This window comes from Chelonoidis abingdonii, chromosome 4 (assembly GCF_003597395.2).
Source record: "Chelonoidis abingdonii isolate Lonesome George chromosome 4, CheloAbing_2.0, whole genome shotgun sequence".
Classification (NCBI taxonomy): Eukaryota; Metazoa; Chordata; order Testudines; family Testudinidae; genus Chelonoidis; species Chelonoidis abingdonii.
In genome coordinates, this window is record NC_133772.1 from 109,588,596 (window position 1) to 109,605,651 (window position 17,056).

The window sequence follows — 17,056 nt, forward strand, 5'->3', positions numbered from 1 at the left end:
CGTGCGTTATTCTTTCCCTAGCAGTGTGCATCCAACGTGACACGGCAGCGTACATATCATATCCCCTGAAGATCTTCACTGTGGATAAGCACATGGGGCAACACAGGGGTAACAGAAGCCCCGCGAACTTTAATTTACATGCCCTTTTGCCCTCGCTTCCGTGGACTCCTGGGCTGAGCAGCCGTTATGGTAGCGAGCATCGAAATACGGCAAAAAGAGCTCCAAGCAGACCTAGGACGGAATACTAGGGAAGGAAGAGATCTGAATCGCCTGTATGGAACAAATCTGTTGTATCAGCAGCTCCGTTACAGAAGAAGACGAAATCCCAAAGCATTTGATAAAAAAATTCTCTCAAGGATACATCAGCGCTGTTCTGACAAGCTGTAATCGGAATGCCAGAACTCAAATGGAATTTCTGGCTCATCGGAATTAGGGTACTTGAGGACTCCACTTATCCATAACAGCAGTCTCTAAAAAGTAATTTTCAATTCCCTGGCTGAGAACCCCCAGTTCATGATCAGTTCAAACACAGAATTAATGACTGGTTTCAGCAAGGAATAGCATCCTCATTCCCTCCACACCAGACCAAGGCGCTGAAAGAAATGGAAAGAATCATTTCTGACTTCTTTCAATTCCACCCTATAGTGGACGGAATCTGCGGTAGAACCGATGCCTGCATGCAGTGAAGAGCAAGTATCTGCTCCTCCCCTCCCCGGTGGTAAAAACGGTACAAGATGACGTATGAACCTCCGCCTAGAGGCCCCGGTCTAGTTCCCCTTGCGCTCTCAGTAGCTGGCGGGCGCCTGGGTAATTAGAATCGGGTGGGCCTACTCCCGAGGTCATAACTTACACAGCTCCCATAGGAATTGCCAATGCAAACGGTCTGGTAACTGTCTTCATCATAGCAACGGGGCTGATCTCTTATCAGCCCCACTCCTTCCTGGATAATGAGAAAATCTGTTACTGCTGCACTGTATAAAGCCAACCGGAGGCTGCCTCGCATCTCATTTTAATCTCACTCAACAAGTCTCGTGCTTATTCTGCATTCTTTATACTTCACGACATCAAATATCTTGGTGGGAATACTGCACACTGTACCTCCCGGTCAGGAAGTGGGAGGAGGGAGAGGCAACGGTGGGTTGGTGCTAGGGCACCCCTGTGAATACGACACGAGACTGTGCTCGAAACACTGGTCCTCTAAACACTTGCCCTTATTCTAGGCAACTGATTCTATTTTAGAACCATAAGGGAGGGAGATGAGCTCATTCAACGTTGAGGCAGATGACCAATTTTTCTTTTGCGCTTGCGCACCCGCTGATTTCAACCAGCGACTACTATGATAGTTAGCGTACATGAATAATATCAGGGGAAAAAAAGATATACTGTCATCTCAATTGCCAGTTTTCTCTGGCAGTTAGTACGGTACAAACGACACGTAACCACTCTCTGCTATCAAATTCAAAATAGCAATGAATGCGCGTGTACGTGGTATTTGTATGCTCTCTCTTGACAGTCCTCCATACCATCTACGTTGCGTATCTTTAGCAACTGAGAAAAAAAAAATCAATAAGGATCTCCATTAGGTGCCTCTGCCCCGTCTATGCCGTCTCACAGGCAACTCCAGTGGAACAAGTAGCTGCCTGCGGCTGGAAAGAAACCCACAATGTTTCGTCCGAGAAGGAATAGACACATGTACCCAAACACTCGGCGCTGACAAAATGATTCAATCCAAATTCCAAGGGCGGGAGACTGCGGAACTATGGAGGCCAATAACGTCAATTTCCGTCCACACTAACCGTAATCCGATATGTTAATATCGAATTTAGCGCTACTCCTCTCGTCGGGGTGGAGTACAGAAATCGATTTAAAGAGCCCTTTATATCAATATAAAGGGCGTTGTAGTGTGGATGGGTACAGCGTTAAATCGATTTAACGCTCTTTAAATCAATTTAAACGCGTAATGTAGACCAGGCCTGAGATGCAAATGAGGTCAAGGGGAGCTATGCTTTGAACACATAATGCTCTATATAATACTAACTACTCTGAAAAAATCAGCTTTTAGGTGTCTGAAATTGGGCATAAAAAAATTAGTGAATATTTTTGACCTTAGTCTCTCTTTGTCTTAGTTTTTCCATCTGTAAACTGGGGATGATAATACCACCACCACCTCACTTCAACTCACTTCACAGGGGCGTTATGAAGATAAACTCATTACTGTTTGTACAACATTCAGATACTCTGGTGAGAGCACCACAGAAAAGCCCATTTTGAGGACAGTAAAAATTCTATCTTCAGAGCAGGGTTTGAATAGCATGCAGTAAATAAACCTGGAGCCACAATGAATAATGACAAGAAAACAAAATATTGAATAGAGCATCATTCTTCTATGCACTGAATGAGGCAGGGGCCCTGTGGAAAAAATATGCATGATCATGTAGTTAAAGACCATCAGAATCAATATGCACAAGGGGGATAAATTAAGGTTGTATATGCCATCTTAATCCTGATGGTCTCTATCTTATTTTTCACCCCTTGTACACTATTATAATAATCTTTGTACAAGCATGCCTCGTGAGATATCATTTGAAAGCTCATAGTTTGATTACCATTATTTTCCCCGTAAAATGTGTGGCAATACTGTATGTAAAGTTGTAAGATTTCACCGTGTGGTGTTACTAAAACATGTTCCAAGTCTGGGGAGTGGCCAAACTAGTTCGTCAGAGACAAAAGGCAAGCTGCTGCCTCAGCCGGGGGTAAACAAGGTGAAATGGGCCTAGCAGGAAAAGGGACATAGGTTAAAAAAAAAAAAAAAAAATCTACATTTTCGCAAAAAAAACCACCATGGGATTCCCATCCAGGTAGATTCTCTGTCTTCTAGAACTCAGCAGGAAATGCTTCTTGGTGAGGGGAGGGGAAAGCCATAGAAAGGAGGGACAGACGTACAAATCATTCCTCCCTTTCTTTCTGCTGATGGCATTCATGACATCTGAAGAACAAAGAAAACAACACTGGACTGGGGAGGGATCCTGGCTGAAAGTTCAGCCAGTAGAACTGCTGAATCATGTGGTGAGACTTTGCCCTGAATTTACCCTAGTTCAGAGGTTCTCAAACTTCCGTGCACCACGACCCCCTTCTGACAACAAAAATTACTACGCGACCAGGATGGTGGACCAAAGTCTGAACCTGCCCAAACCCCGCCACCCTGAGCTGAAACCATTGGGATTGGCCTTCAGCCCCAGACCCCAGCAAGTCTAACTCCAGCCATGGAGAACCGTTGCCTAATTTTGCCAACTAGGGTATTAGCTGCCTTTTACTTTTATTTTTCTTGTAACCAGTTCTGACTTATATGACTCATACTTGTGGGTGCTTAAAATCTCTCTCGTTTTATTACTTTATCTAATCCAGTATGTTTGAATTAAAGTGTTTGGGAAACTCCATTTGGGACAGCAAGTGTGCTTATCATTTTTATTAGTTAAATGAGAAACTTTATATAAGCTTGTATTTTCCAGGAAAGGAGTGGGCAGTACAAGACATACATTTCTGGGGGAAAATCTGGGAATGGGAGTGTGTTGGGGTCACTCCGCATTAAAGCTGCTGTGAGTCTGGCAGGCAGCCCTCTCACAATATAGCTTGGAGTGACTTATGGGCTGCAGGCTGTGTGAGAGCAGATGAGATGTGGTGGCTACAGCAGTGAAAAGGCACCCAAGGTTAAAGGGCAAGGGGACACAACTACACATTAGTCTGGATCTTACCCTGGATGTATCACTCCTGGCATTTGCTAACTTTTGATTGCTTGACTTTACAATCTTAATAATATTCTGTTAATGTAGTTGTCCTGTGTCTAATAAATATCTAAGTTAGATTAATAAGAAGGCAGATTTCTCTCTCTCAATGACCAGAAAGGCTCCTTAGGACTTTCCTCCCTCACTTCACTAAGAGCCCCAAAGCATGAATGTGTTAGGGAAAACAGCTATAAGTCAAATGGAGGAGAAGTGACAGAAGCGACCAGGGCTTAAATTCAGCTGGAGCTGTCCAGAACAGAGCTCCAGTAAATATCTTCAAACCTGTGGGAGCCTTGGCACCCCCTCCCTGTCGGGTTGAAGCCCCTGAGACCTCCCCCCTGCCCCACAACTGAAGCCCACAACCCCAAATTGGGCGGGGGGGGGGCGGAAGAGGGCCAGGAAAGTGTCTGAAAATTTAAGCCCTGGAAGTGACCTTTAAGGAGAGATGTGAAGGAAGCGTTTCATTGCATGAGGAAAAGAGTCCAACAATTCACCTGCCCCAGTAGCTATTACAGACTTCTTAGAGCTTTAGCCAGCCTTATCTAGAGTTCTGACTTGAAACTATTTCATGCCCTGCTAGCTGGGCTGATCTATTAATGTTAATTCAGCAAATACATTTTATTCCTGTGTAAATCCACCCCTTTGGCAATGGAACCACAAAAACTTGCTTTAGTTTCATAACACCAGATTAGATAGGCACTGGGCACCCTGAGTTATGCAAGTGAAAGTACCAGGATGCAGCTCCTGCCATGCCAATATGTGGAGACTTAACAAAATAGCTGCCATCTGCATCTCCTCCTTCCCTTCCATGCATCCAGGACCCCTTGAGCCTCCAATTCCTTCCCTTTGGTGAAGCTTATCATCAGGAAGAAGAATGAACTCACCACTGAGAAAGAAGAGAAGGATGAAGAATACCAGGTGGGACTCACTTTTGCGAGGATCTACATGAAAGAAAGGCAGACACACAGAGACCAATGAGGTTAAAAACACAAGAGTCATATCCTGGGGTCTCTGCAAAGGTTAGACCCATCCAGTCCCTGCGTGCCTTGTGGTATCTGAGCCCCAAGGTCCATTAGTCAATTGTATCCTGATTGATACCTGCATTGTTCTGTCAACAATGGTTTCAAGTTAATATGCCATGGGAGGGGTCACCATTATTCCCGGTACGTAGGCCAGAGAACTGAACAAGTGCTAAGGGAATCAATGGCAAGGAACCTGATTAAGCACCAATTGTTCAGTGGTTCAAGTTAGCCCTGCTAAGTCGACGTATTTGAAAGTGCTGCACAATTGCCTTCATTCACACGAGTGCAGTTCTAAACCGTTTCCACTGCGCAGCTTAGGTACCGTCCCGCAACTCTCCTTGGGGCACCAGGACGGGGAACAATGAGAACAGCTTCCATCAGTCCCTGTTCACTGTGGCACCAAAGCGGTGAGGCCGACCCCATGCAGAGCCCTGTGGGGAGCCCGCCCAGCCCAGCGCTCACACCCCATTCATTTCGCTGCCCGAGTCTGAGAGCTGTCCCGCTGCCAATCCTCGCTGTGTACCCCGGAGAAACTCCTCCCTCGCGGGGCGAGTGCAAGGCTTGCTCGCCCCCCAGCAGGAGCGGTGACCCCGGGTCTCTCACTCAGTGGAGCCGCGCTGGCGGCCAGGCTGACCCCCGAGAGCCCGTCGGGAACACTCGTGTGGCGGCCGCACGGCCCCTAACCGGGGGGACCATCCGGCAGGGGTGAGGCCGGAGAGACCAGCCCCGAGCCCCCAGCCGCAGCAGCTCAGCCCTGGGCCCACCCGTCGGAGCCACGACAGGGCTCCCCCACCAAGGCACGGGGAAGGGGCTGCTCGATACCCTCGAGCCCCGCTGGGCTGCGGGCGTCCAGCCTCACCCTGCACAGGAGCCGCTGCCCAACCTGGGCCCCGCGACCTGCCAGAGCCGCCATCCTGCCCGCTGGGAACCCCTGAGCCCGGGGCAGACCGCCAGACCCCCATACACCAGGGCCCGCCCCCCCACTGTCATTGGTCATTTAGAAAACCCCCTTGCCTTCGCACGGCACAGTCCCCCTCGTTCCGGCCAATAGGGATCCGAACTCCTTTGGCCCCGCCCCACTGGAACCGCCCAGCGTCCCAGGGCGAGGATTGGCTACGTGAACTGAAACGCCCCCTGCATGGGACGCCTGCTTGGGTGGTAATTCGGGTCCGGACACGCCTCCTAGGGAGAGGGACGCAGGCGACGCGTGTCGGGGCGGGTCTAGAGGGAGTCACGTGTACAGGTTCCCGCGGGCGGCAGTTGCCCGTCACGTGACTTGGCAAGATGGCGGCTCCCACAGAAGGTAAGAATTTGAAGTCCCGGGATTGGAGCCGGTTCCGTCTGCCCTGCGCGCGGAGCTCAGCCGCGGCGTCTCCTGGGTACCGGCCCAGCCCGCCCCGTTCCTGAGCCGCACCTCGAGTTTATCTGCCGCTGCCCCCACGCTCTCTCGCCGGCGCTTCGGCAGCGTGGGGGTCCCGGGGACTGGCCTTGCCGGGGGCCCCCATCTCGCTGCGGGGCCGCCCGGGCAATGGAGCCTGACACGGGAACGTCCCCGGATAGGTACCACTAGCGTTCTGCGCGGGGCGCCGCGGTCGAGCCGTGCCAGGGTGTCCTCACGCCACGGCCGGGGGGTCGTACGGCCGGGGCGCCGCCGAGGCTGCGTGTGACATGCCCGCTTGCGAGGCGGGAGCGGTATGCGCCGTGTCTGATTGATTGTCTGCTTCCAGGGACCGATCTGGAAGCCTCACTGTTGAGCTTTGAGAAGCTGGACCGAGCATCTCCAGACTTATGGCCGGAGCAGCGTAAGTCGTGCCTGATTCTCCCCCAGGGCTTGGTGATGTGGGTAGATCCCTCGTGAGGGAAGTAGCAGGAGAGAGCCTCTAGTGTCCCAGTGAGAAGAAGAAGGGCCCCTGGATCATCAGTGTACTGTAGTCCCCCACTTGGGAAGGGGCCTGTGTGTGTCACAGAGTTATGGTCTGGTTGTGCAGGGAGTGGCACCCTCTAGGCTTCATCTGGCCATATAAATGTAAGGCTGGTTTAATGGAAAAGGTATCCAGCTTGAGCCTCAGTAGATCTAGGATGTCCTCATGGCAGCTTTCTAATGGGGATACTTCTCAGGTTGTTTTCTCTTCACCAATGAATTTAAACTACAATGATCTGCGTTCCATGGTGAGGTGGTTGATATCTGAGTAGCGAGGGCTGATAGGAACAATTCTCAGGATCTCTGTGTAAACTACTAGTCAATAAGCTCCATCTGCCTGCTATTGACACTCCCATGGCAAATCAGCAGGAGTATTCTCCCAAGGAGTATTCTGAATTGTTGTAACTACTGTAGTACTTACTGCAGTTTCTTGCATGAATTAAAGTGACCAACATTTCACATTTAATGTAGTGAGATGGCATTTCTTATGGCAGGGTGTGCCTGGGGATTTTACCTAACTACACTGCAGCTGGGAAGTGTAATTCCTAGTTTGATTGGCACATGTGCAGTAGCTCTGTTCAATGTAGCATACAAACATATATCAGCATGGCCACGGCAACTCAGACTAGTTGTCAATCTGTCTGCTTAGGACCTCAGACAGGATTGTATTCAGGCAAGTTGCCTATGACCTCCGTGGCCACACTGTAATTTTTAGCATGCTAACGCAAGTGTCTATGCCTACCCAAACTGGGAATTATGCTTCACAGCTGCAAGGTAAACGTATCCTTAGATGATGGTTAGTTGTGGCTTCTTTGGAAACAGGAAGGCAATGGCATTTCAGTCGTGAATAATTCTTTGTCTCTCCTTCTTTCCAGTACCAGGTGTTGCTGAATTTGCTGCTTCCTTCAAAAGTGTAAGTGAGCTCCTCTAATTGAAACCTGTTTACATTTTCTCCCACTTCTTTCCCCAACTTTGCTATCTTTTGGAAATTGCTGTACCCTATACAGACGTGTTGTCCATGAGGTTTCTTAAATCTAGTTTGCTAACGTGTCTGTTTCTATTAAGACCTCTCCTAGATCAGTGGTTTTCAAACTGTGGGTCACGACCCAGTACTGGGTCATGGAATGTAAAGCACTGGGTCGTGGCGACTCTGGTCATCACTGTTGACTGGGCTATTAAAAGTCCTATTGGAAGTGCTGCCCAGCTAAGGCAGGCCAGTTCCTATCTGTCCTGACACTGTACTGCGCCCTGGAAGTGGCCAGCAGCAAGTCCAGCTCCTAGGTGGAGGGGGGATGGGGCAGGAGCAGCATATGGAGCCCCAAAAGCTGGGGGCGGAGGGCGGTGCTCGTGGTCGAGAGCTGTGCAGAGCTGCTTGCGTGCCTCCGCCTAGGAGCTGGACCTGCTGCTGGCAGCTTCCAGGGCGCAGTGCAGTCTGCTGTGCCAGGACAGGCAGGAAGCCTGCCTTTTCACCCCTGCTGTGTCACTGATCAGGAGCCGCCCGAGGTAAGCCCATGCCCCAACCCTAAGCCCTCCCAAACCTGGAGCCCCTCCCTGCACCTCAAAACCCTCATCCCAGCTCCCATCCCAGAGCCTGCACCCCTGCCCCTCCCACACCCTGAACCCTTGTCCCCAGCTCTGTTGGGTTGTGGGCATCAACAATTTTCTTCAACTGGGTCGGCAGAAAAAAAGTTTGAAAACCGCTGTCCTAGAAAAAACACTCTTTTGTGCACGTTACTTGTCACAGTCTGTATTTACTTGCTAGGGTAACTTTTTCCCCTATAAGAGTTTCAGAATTTACAATAAATGGATCTTCTGTTTCATACTATATATGAAACTTGGAAGTGAAAGCTTTAGATCTGAACTTGGTTATTATCAGAAGTATTACTGTGTATATTGCCCTTTGGGAGATAAGGGGGCATTGCATCAAACTTCAGCAGCAGTGGAAAAAAATTGTGGAAAACAGGACTCAGATACCGAAACACAGCATCTGATGAGAATAGCGCTTTACAGAGTGTCTGGGGTTTATTCCTTAGTCCATTTAATATTATTGTCTGGGTGTCATTATTGCTGGAGATGGTAGCTTTACATCTCCTACAGCAATGCACAAAAATACTTGATTGAGCATGCGTTTTGTTTGTCTTCTGACAGCCTATCACCAATTCTCCTCCCAAATGGATGGCTGAACTAGAAAATGATGATATTGATATGTTAAAGGGTAAGTATGAGCTATCAGATAGCAAGCGATGTGGAATCTAAGTAAGTGGAAACTTGAGATCTCAAAGGGAAAGAAGTAGTGCCTATTGTGCTGCTCATGCATATAAAAGGGGTGTTAGAAATTTCTGTGTTTTCTTAGAAATATCAAGGAACATCACTTTTTTTTTTTTTTTTTCCTGCTTGTCTGTGACCTAAATCTATGTTGGTAGCCCCTCTCAGCTATTAGTTGTTAAATCCTCCAGAGTTTTCTTCCCAGATGTTTTAAACAAACAAGTATTTTTTTTTTTAAATATCCGTTTTATCTTTGTTCTATAGTGTGAGAAGAACTTGTTTCTCTTGTCAGGTTTTATTTTCTTGTTTTTGTTATTCTGTAACTGGAAGGCTATGAACTATCAAGATGACGAGATAAATTTTTAATGTAAAATAGCCAGAGGAGGAAATACATTCTTACCCTGCTTAAAGAAAAAGCACAAGCCAATATCTCTTTCTGTGCCATTTACTCACAGAATGGCAAGAAATCTTGATTTCTGGGGAAGTTCAACTGTGTTTTTTGCCCCCCCCCGGCTAAAAAGTCTACTAATTCTAATAGGCTAATGAACGTGGGGCTTTTGAAGGGCTTTAGCTCAGATGAATTTTTCTCAGATACAGTCACTGAGTTTCTTTTATTTGGGAGCTATTTGTGGATGGACAGGTCTAGAAAACAGCAGCAGCTTTGGAAGTGTTCAACAGAGCTCCCCATGAGTGCATGTACTGTAGAAATAGCTCTTTGAACACAGCTCTACTGCACTGTTTCCAATTTTAGACCTTGGAGATCTATTCTTCAGGCTGAAGAAACATTTGACTGTACTTCGACACAAACTACAGTGCAAAAGGAGCTGTTTTTGAAAATGACTCAATTCAACTGTGCTCAACTTGGGTTCTGTTGCACAGCTTCTAATAGAATTAGGCTAAAGAGCAGTCACAAACTGTTTGATCATTGTCCCTGTAGGTGCTGCTACTTCTACTCAAAATGTGAATTTTGTAAAGGTACCTTCTATGTAGGATTCTTGCTCCTGCGTGTTGGCTCTTTAGTACAAGGCTAGCAGAACTTTCCTAGCTCTTTGCAGTTTCTTTTACATTTGAGGAAAAGATTAGCTGAGTGCACAATGAGCTAGTCGCCATCTGCCAGTCTCTGCAGAGAAAATTCTGCATTCTGAGGGTACGTCTATACTACCTGCCGGATTGGTGGGTAGTAATCAGTCTATCAGGGATCGATTTATCACGTCTCGTCTATACACAATAAATTGATCCGGAAATCGATGCCTGTACTCCACCTCAGCAGGAGGAGTAAGCAGTGTCAACAGGGGAGCCACGGCAGTCAACTCGCCACCGTGAGGACAGCCAGGTCGGTCAAAGAATCATAGAATATCAGGGTTGGAAGGGACCTCTGGAGATAATCTAGTTCAACCCCCTGCTCAGAGCAGGACCAATCCCCAGACAGACTTTTGCCCCAGATCCCTAAATGGCCCCCTCAAGGATTGAACTCACAACCCTGGGTTTAGCAGGCCAATGCTCAAATCACTGAGCTATCCCTCTCCTAAGATACTTCGACTGCTGAAGTTGCATATCTTAGATCGATCCTCCCCCCCCCCAGTGTAGACCAGCCCTGTTTCTGCTAAAATGGTCAGCGGCAATTTAATTTGTGTGACCATTCAAATGGTCAACTTAAATTTCAAAGTTAATTGCCCTCAATGGCTGTTCGCACCTGTCAGAACTACTGTTTCAGACAGTCTGCAGGGGGGTATATCTTTACTTGGGGGAAAAGGGTGGTGTTAATGTACCTTCAGAATACAAGAATGGCCATGCGGGATCAGACCAGTGGTCCATCTAGCCCAGTATCCTGTCTTCTGACAGTAGCCTATGCCAGGTGCTTCAGAGAGAATAAACAGAACATGCAGTTTTCAAGTGATCCATCCCCTGTCCTTCACTCCCAGCTTCTGGCAGTCAGAGGCTAGGGGCATCCAGAGCATGACGTTGCATCCCTGACCATCTTGGCTAATAAGCATTGATGGACACATCCTACATGAACTTACATAATTCTTTTTCGAATCTCGTTATAGTTTGGGCCTTCAGTACATCCCCTGGCAAAGAGTTCTACAGGTTGACTGTGCATTGTGTGAAGAAGTACCTCCTTTTGTTTGTTTTTAAACCTGCTGCCTATTAATTTCATGGGGTGACTCCTGGTTCTTGTGTTATATGAAGAAGTAAATAACACTTCCTTATTTACTTCCTCCATACCATTCATGATTTTATAGACCTCTATCATATCCCACCTTAATCATCTCTTTTCTATGCTGAAAAGTCCCAGTCTTTTTAATCTCTCCTCATATGGAAGCTGTTCCAATTCGTAATAATTTTTGTTGTCCTTCTCTGTATCTTTTCCAATTCAAATGCATCTTTTTTTGAGATGGGGCAACCAGAACTGCACGTCGTATTCAAGGTGTGGGGGTACTGTGAATTTATACAGAGATTATATTTTCTGTCTTATAATCTATCCCTCTTCTACTGGTTCCTAACATTCTACTAGCTTTTTTGACTGCTGCTGCACATTGAGTGGATATTTTCAGAGAACTATCCATACCTTTTTACACCCACCAAATCAATTAGCCTTGACTCATGTTTTCAATGTTCTGTTCACAACCATATTACTAGAAATATCTCTTGAATGAAATCTTAAATTCTGGAACAATCATTTGATGACTGATATAGTTAATGATGGATAACACAAAGCAAATATTGGTTATGAATAAGTTAATCGAATGTTTTCACATAATAAACTTAAAATACAGCCTGTATCTTAAAGTTTACAACATACAAGTCAGTTACTAATTTTGTTTTATTTTTTCAAACCTCTGAGCTAATGTTCCATTTTTAAAAAAAAAATTTTTCCTGGAGGACTTGGAGATGTCAGAGGGGTAATTTTTAATCCGTAAACTAACAGACTAATTGAGCTCTCACAAGTCAGTTTGATCTAAAAGTAAATGATTCTGCAGAAAATAGTTGTATGATTATGTAACAGATCTAATCTCTCCTTTTAAGTACAATGCTGGCTGTGCTATGGAACTGCTATGATTTTACTACTTTCTCCAAAAGTACAAAATCTACAGGCCTTTGATTCCTATTGAAAACATTGGTTATCGAGTTAAACGTATTTGTTAATTTGTGTCCATTTCCTCCTCAAGCTTCAAACTTGTTTACTCCCAAAATAATAAACTATATGATGGCAAAACAATAGCAAAGCAAAAAGGTGAATAATTCTTCCGGTAAGTCTCATATGTGATTGAACCAGAGCTACTGGGTTCACCTCCATATGCCATACAGATATTAACGTTGTAGGGAGCTCAGGCAAGAGCAACAAAACAGTCAGGGATGCAGCGAAATTAATTTCTCCAAAGAGCGAAAGTATTCATAATTAATAAGTGGAGGTACAGTTAAGATGTGTGTCTAAGATGAGAAGAGATCAGAATATCTACAGACATTTCCCTGGTGTTTACATCCTTCTTGGAGAACTTAGTGTGGTATAACAAGGAGTAGTGGGATGAAATGAAAGGAAACATCCAAGAAATGTGAGAATTTCCTGACAGTGAGACACATCAGGTTATAGAAACACCATCTCAGCGGAAGTGTTGCCTCAGTGCATGCGATAGTCAAACTTAGAGTAGACAAAATGCACTTTAAAATAAACAGTAGGGAAGAAGTGTGCACTAGAAGAAGGGTGGTTTACAGGAGTAAGTCTCTTCCCTCTATCTATAGCAGGTAGGCAGTCTATGGCATGCATGCCAAAGGCAGCACACGAGCTGATTTTTCAGTGGCACTCACACTGCCCGGGTCCTGGCCACCGGTCCGGGGGGTTCTGCGTTTTAATTTAATTTTAAATGAAGCTTCTTAAACATTTTAAAAACCTTATTTACTTCACATACAACAATGGTTTAGTTATATATTTTAGACTTTTAAAGAAAGAGATCTAAAACTGTTAAAATGTATTACTGGCACGCAAGACCTTAAATTAGAGTGAATAAATGAAGACTCGGCACACCACTTCTGAAAGGTTGCCGACCCCTGGTCTATAGTTTTGTAATCCATTCAGATTTAGCCACCCACACTGGGAATTCCAAATAAGGAATCTATGGGCCTGCACTATTTCTCTCTTATCCAGATGTGAGGAGGACTGTTGAATATATGTTGTCTCCAAGGGACAGAGCGAGCACATCAACCATATGACCTGAAGGCTCTTTGCTAAATAGCTAATATGGCTTAGTTGCCACTAGAGGGCAACAGACAGTGTTAAAAATCACATTTATTTTGTTTTTTTTAGAGCTGGGGAGCCTTACCACAGCAAACCTGATGGAGAAGGTTCGAGGCCTGCAGAACCTGGCTTATCAACTAGGACTGGATGAATGTAAGTACTATAAACATTCATTAATGGCTTCATAGTTAATTTCCTCTTTTCAAACATTTAACTTGTTCTATCCAGATCTGCAGTTCTCTTTAGCTAGAAAAGTATATATATTTTTAGGAGTTGCAGATGTTTGGGAAAGCAGCAGCAGTGCATGAGGAAACCGTTCTCTGGTAAGAGGCGTACTTTATTTCAATGTCATTACGCAGTTGTCTAAAACATGTCTGTTATAGACACGTGAGTTAATGTTGCAGGAACCTCAAGTTTAAAATTTCTCCACCTTTGTGGATTTCAGCTTCCATCCTGATGTTGCATTAAAGCTTATTCCTGTAGTAAATGTATTACCGTGTTGTGTGCCTACACACTCTTCCACAGCTGCCTCTGCTGCAAAATAATGAGAAGGGAGACTGCTTGTCCACCCTTATGCTTTACATTTGCAGGGGCAACCAGTCATAGAGGAGATACAGTAGAACCTCAGTTACAAACACCTCAGGAATGGCGGTTGTTCATAACTGAAATGTTTATAACTCTGAACAGAATGTTATGGTAGTGACGGGTTTGATCACAAAGACCCCCTTGGGACTGTCACCTGAGTGCTGAGATTATTGCTGACCCCATTTTCCCTGCCAGCTTGGGACTCCAGAACCCTGCCTTGTTGAGCCAGACATGCTAGCCTGCTGCAACACAGATCCACGTCTGGTCCACACCCTCAAAGCTGCAGACTTTAACCAAAAACTACTCAGCAGGTCGCTTATCTCCAGCACCCAGACACCCAGTTCTCAGTGGGATCCAAACACAAAATAAATCCATTTTACTCTGTATAAAGCTTTATACAGGATAAGCTCATAAATTGTCTGCCCTCTATAACACTGATAGAGAGAAATGCACAGCTGTTTACTCCCCCAGGTATTAATCACTTACTCTGGGTTCATTAATAAACAAGTGATTTTATTAAGTATAAAAAGTAGGATTTAAGTGGCTTCAAGTAATAACAGACAGAACAAAGTAAGTCACGAAGCAAAACAAAACAAACACGCAAGGCTAAGCTAAGTACACTAAGAAATTGGTTACAATGAATAGTTTCCCACCCTCAAAAATGTTTCAATAAGCTTCTTTCACAGACTAGACTCCTTCCAAGTCTAGGCCCAATCCTTTCCCCGGTACAGTCTTGTTAGTTCCAGCAAACATCTTGGGTGTATAGCAGGGGCTTCCTTATGACTGGCAGCCCCCTTTGTTCTGTTCCACCCCCTTTTATAGCTTTCGCACAGGGCAGGAATCTTTTGTCTCTCTGGGTCCCCACCCCTCCTTCTAAATGGAAAAGTACCAGATTTAAAATGGATTCCAGTATCAGGTGACATGATCACATGTCCTGAGATCCCAACCTCCATTCTTCCTGGGCTGGCTCCGGTGTACACAGGAAGATTTGTAAGTAAACAGAGCCATTTACAACCAATTGTCCTAGTCAATGGGAGCCATCAAGATTCTAAACCACCATTAATGGGCCACACTTTGCATAATTACAATAGGGCCTCAGTTATACTTCATATTTTTAGCTTCAGATACAAGAATGATACATGCACACAAATAGGAGTGTATTCAGTAGGTTATAACCTTTGTTTTGATATCTTACAAGAGACATTTTGCATGAAGTGTATTCTAGTTAAGTCATATTCATACTCATAAGCATATTTCCATTAAGCACATGGAGTGCAATGTCACAATGGTTTTCTTTCAAAAGTTTACGACTCAACATTGACTTAATACAGCTTGGAAACTTTACTGTGCGAAAGAAAAATGGTTCTTTCTCTTTTATTTTTTTTAGTAATTTACATTTAACACAGTACTGAACTCTTTTTGGTTTTTTTTCTCTCTTCTGCTCCCTGATTGTGTATTTCCAGTTCCAAATGAGGTGTGTGGTTGGCTGGTCAGTTCATACCTCTGCTGTTTGTAACTCTGAGTTTCTACTGTACATGCAAGCCATATTTCTTTAGAGTGAGTGTTATCAAGTGGCTAGAGCAGGGGATTAGGAGTTGGAACCCCTTGGTTCTGTTTCTGATTCTGCCACTGATTCTTTGTGATACCTTGGAGAAAAGTCATTTCAGTTCAACCTTAGTTTTCCCACTCGGAAGAAGATATTTCTCAAGATATTTACCCTCACACACACTTCAATCATATTCCTGGGCTAACACTTCCTGCGTGAGACTGAGTTCTTTGTGCCATTTTGGCAACTGAAATTGCTTCATAGGAAAGTAAGAATGATGCCTTGAGGACTGTTCACTGACTTCTCTCTATCCCTCCGCCCTGCCCTTTAAATGAGGGCTTGTCTACACTTAAAACCCTGCAGCTGCATTGCTGTAGCACTTCAGTGTAAATATTACCTATACCAATGGATAGGCAGTATCCACTTTCTTAAAATATTAGCAGGTTCAGGGATAATTACCCATGAAGTTCATGCCAATACTCGCTTATAACTCCTATGTCTGTCAACTGTTCTGTCAATCTGTCCTTATATCACACTCCAGAATTTTACTTTGGATTGAAATTAGTGTAAGTAGTGACTGTAGTTTCCTGTTTCACGCTTTTTCCTCTTTCTAAAAATGGAAAAAGGAATGTAACATGAGACTGAATGTACCATCCAGACTGTCTCATCCTCAAAGTCCTTCCAATATTAAGTGATTGCTATAGAGTAAATTGTACTTCGTTGTTCAACCACACTCCTCCAAGGCCTCTCCTTCTTTGGCTTTCGTTGGTCTTGTTTTTCCCCCATAACATGTGACCAACTAACTTACTCTTAACAGGGCAACATGTTGAAATTCAACGGACAATATTTGTTGGAAGGAGTGCTTTAAATTTGTTGTACAGGCTAATGATGTCTGAATTAGTCATAACTGTCCAGGATATCATGTAAACTGCTCAATGAAGTTACCTTTGCAATGGGCATTAGTGACCCAAAAAACTGAAAACTTAAAGGAATAGAGAATAATGAGAAACTAGTCTAATACCATGACAAACTGTTGTACATCCTTAGCTTGAATATTGTTTGTTTTTTAGGTCACCTTATTTGCAAAAACAAGCTAAAGTACATCTCTACCCTGATATAATGCAACCTGATATAACACAAATTTGGATATAACGCGGTAAAGCAGCACTCCAGGGGGGCGGGGCTGCGCACTCTGGTGGATCAAAGCAAGTTTGATATAATGTGGTTTCACTTATAACACAGTAAGATTTTTTGGCTCCCGAGAACAGCATTATATCAGGGTAGTGGTGTAAAAGCAACTGAAGAAGAGACTCAGTAAATAATACTGGAGGTATTATTTATGGGTGGGAGGTCCTTGCAAAGAAATATGAAACTTAAGGTTGGAAAGAAAAGAGGAACTGATCAAACATCCATGTATTCTGTCACAACCTCTACAGTTGACATTACAAAGCAGTTTTCATTGTAACTTCCTGTTTTCATGTACTCGTATTTGCATTTTATAGCTATAATTTCCCCTGCTTTTTTCTCTTCCCATGAGTGATTTCTTTTTTTTTTTAAACACTTGGGCAAATTCCATTGGCTCAAAGAGTTGGGGAAGGTGAGAGAAATGTTCCTCTCTTCAAAACCATGATCTTTAACATATATAAGAACCTCCAGATTAGGAACCACTAATGTAGATCATTCAGCTGGAATCTCCTATTG

General features: G+C 44.7%; 2 protein-coding genes across 7 annotated transcripts in view; one reads left to right on the forward strand and one right to left on the reverse strand.

Annotated features, from left to right (window-relative positions):
* ALDH6A1 (aldehyde dehydrogenase 6 family member A1) overlaps positions 1 to 5,824 on the reverse strand; it is a 22,344-nt gene extending 16,520 nt beyond the window's left edge. Inside the window, exons 1-2 of one of the 2 annotated variants that reach the window (XM_032801961.2) lie at positions 5,664 to 5,824; positions 4,667 to 4,723 (exon numbers count right to left, since the gene is read on the reverse strand). In XM_032801961.2, coding sequence (XP_032657852.2) covers positions 4,667 to 4,723; positions 5,664 to 5,801 — 195 coding nt within the window. In that variant the 5' untranslated portion in view covers positions 5,802 to 5,824. The remainder of the gene's footprint in view (positions 1 to 4,666; positions 4,724 to 5,663) is intronic. The other variant, XM_032801962.2, reaches the window with a different exon arrangement.
* A 156-nt stretch (positions 5,825 to 5,980) lies between these two features.
* The window catches only part of LIN52 (lin-52 DREAM MuvB core complex component), a 69,755-nt gene continuing 58,679 nt past the window's right edge, over positions 5,981 to 17,056 (forward strand). The window contains exons 1-6 of one of the 5 annotated variants that reach the window (XM_032801976.2): positions 5,988 to 6,107; positions 6,532 to 6,606; positions 7,601 to 7,638; positions 8,874 to 8,940; positions 13,294 to 13,377; positions 16,624 to 16,878. In XM_032801976.2, the coding sequence (XP_032657867.1) occupies positions 6,089 to 6,107; positions 6,532 to 6,606; positions 7,601 to 7,638; positions 8,874 to 8,940; positions 13,294 to 13,377; positions 16,624 to 16,673 (333 nt within the window). In that variant the 5' untranslated portion in view covers positions 5,988 to 6,088 and the 3' untranslated portion in view covers positions 16,674 to 16,878. Of the gene's footprint in view, positions 6,108 to 6,531; positions 6,607 to 7,600; positions 7,639 to 8,873; positions 8,941 to 13,293; positions 13,378 to 16,623; positions 16,879 to 17,056 lie in introns of those variants that run through there. The other 4 variants (XM_032801972.2, XM_075065534.1, XM_032801977.2 and 1 more) reach the window with 4 other exon arrangements.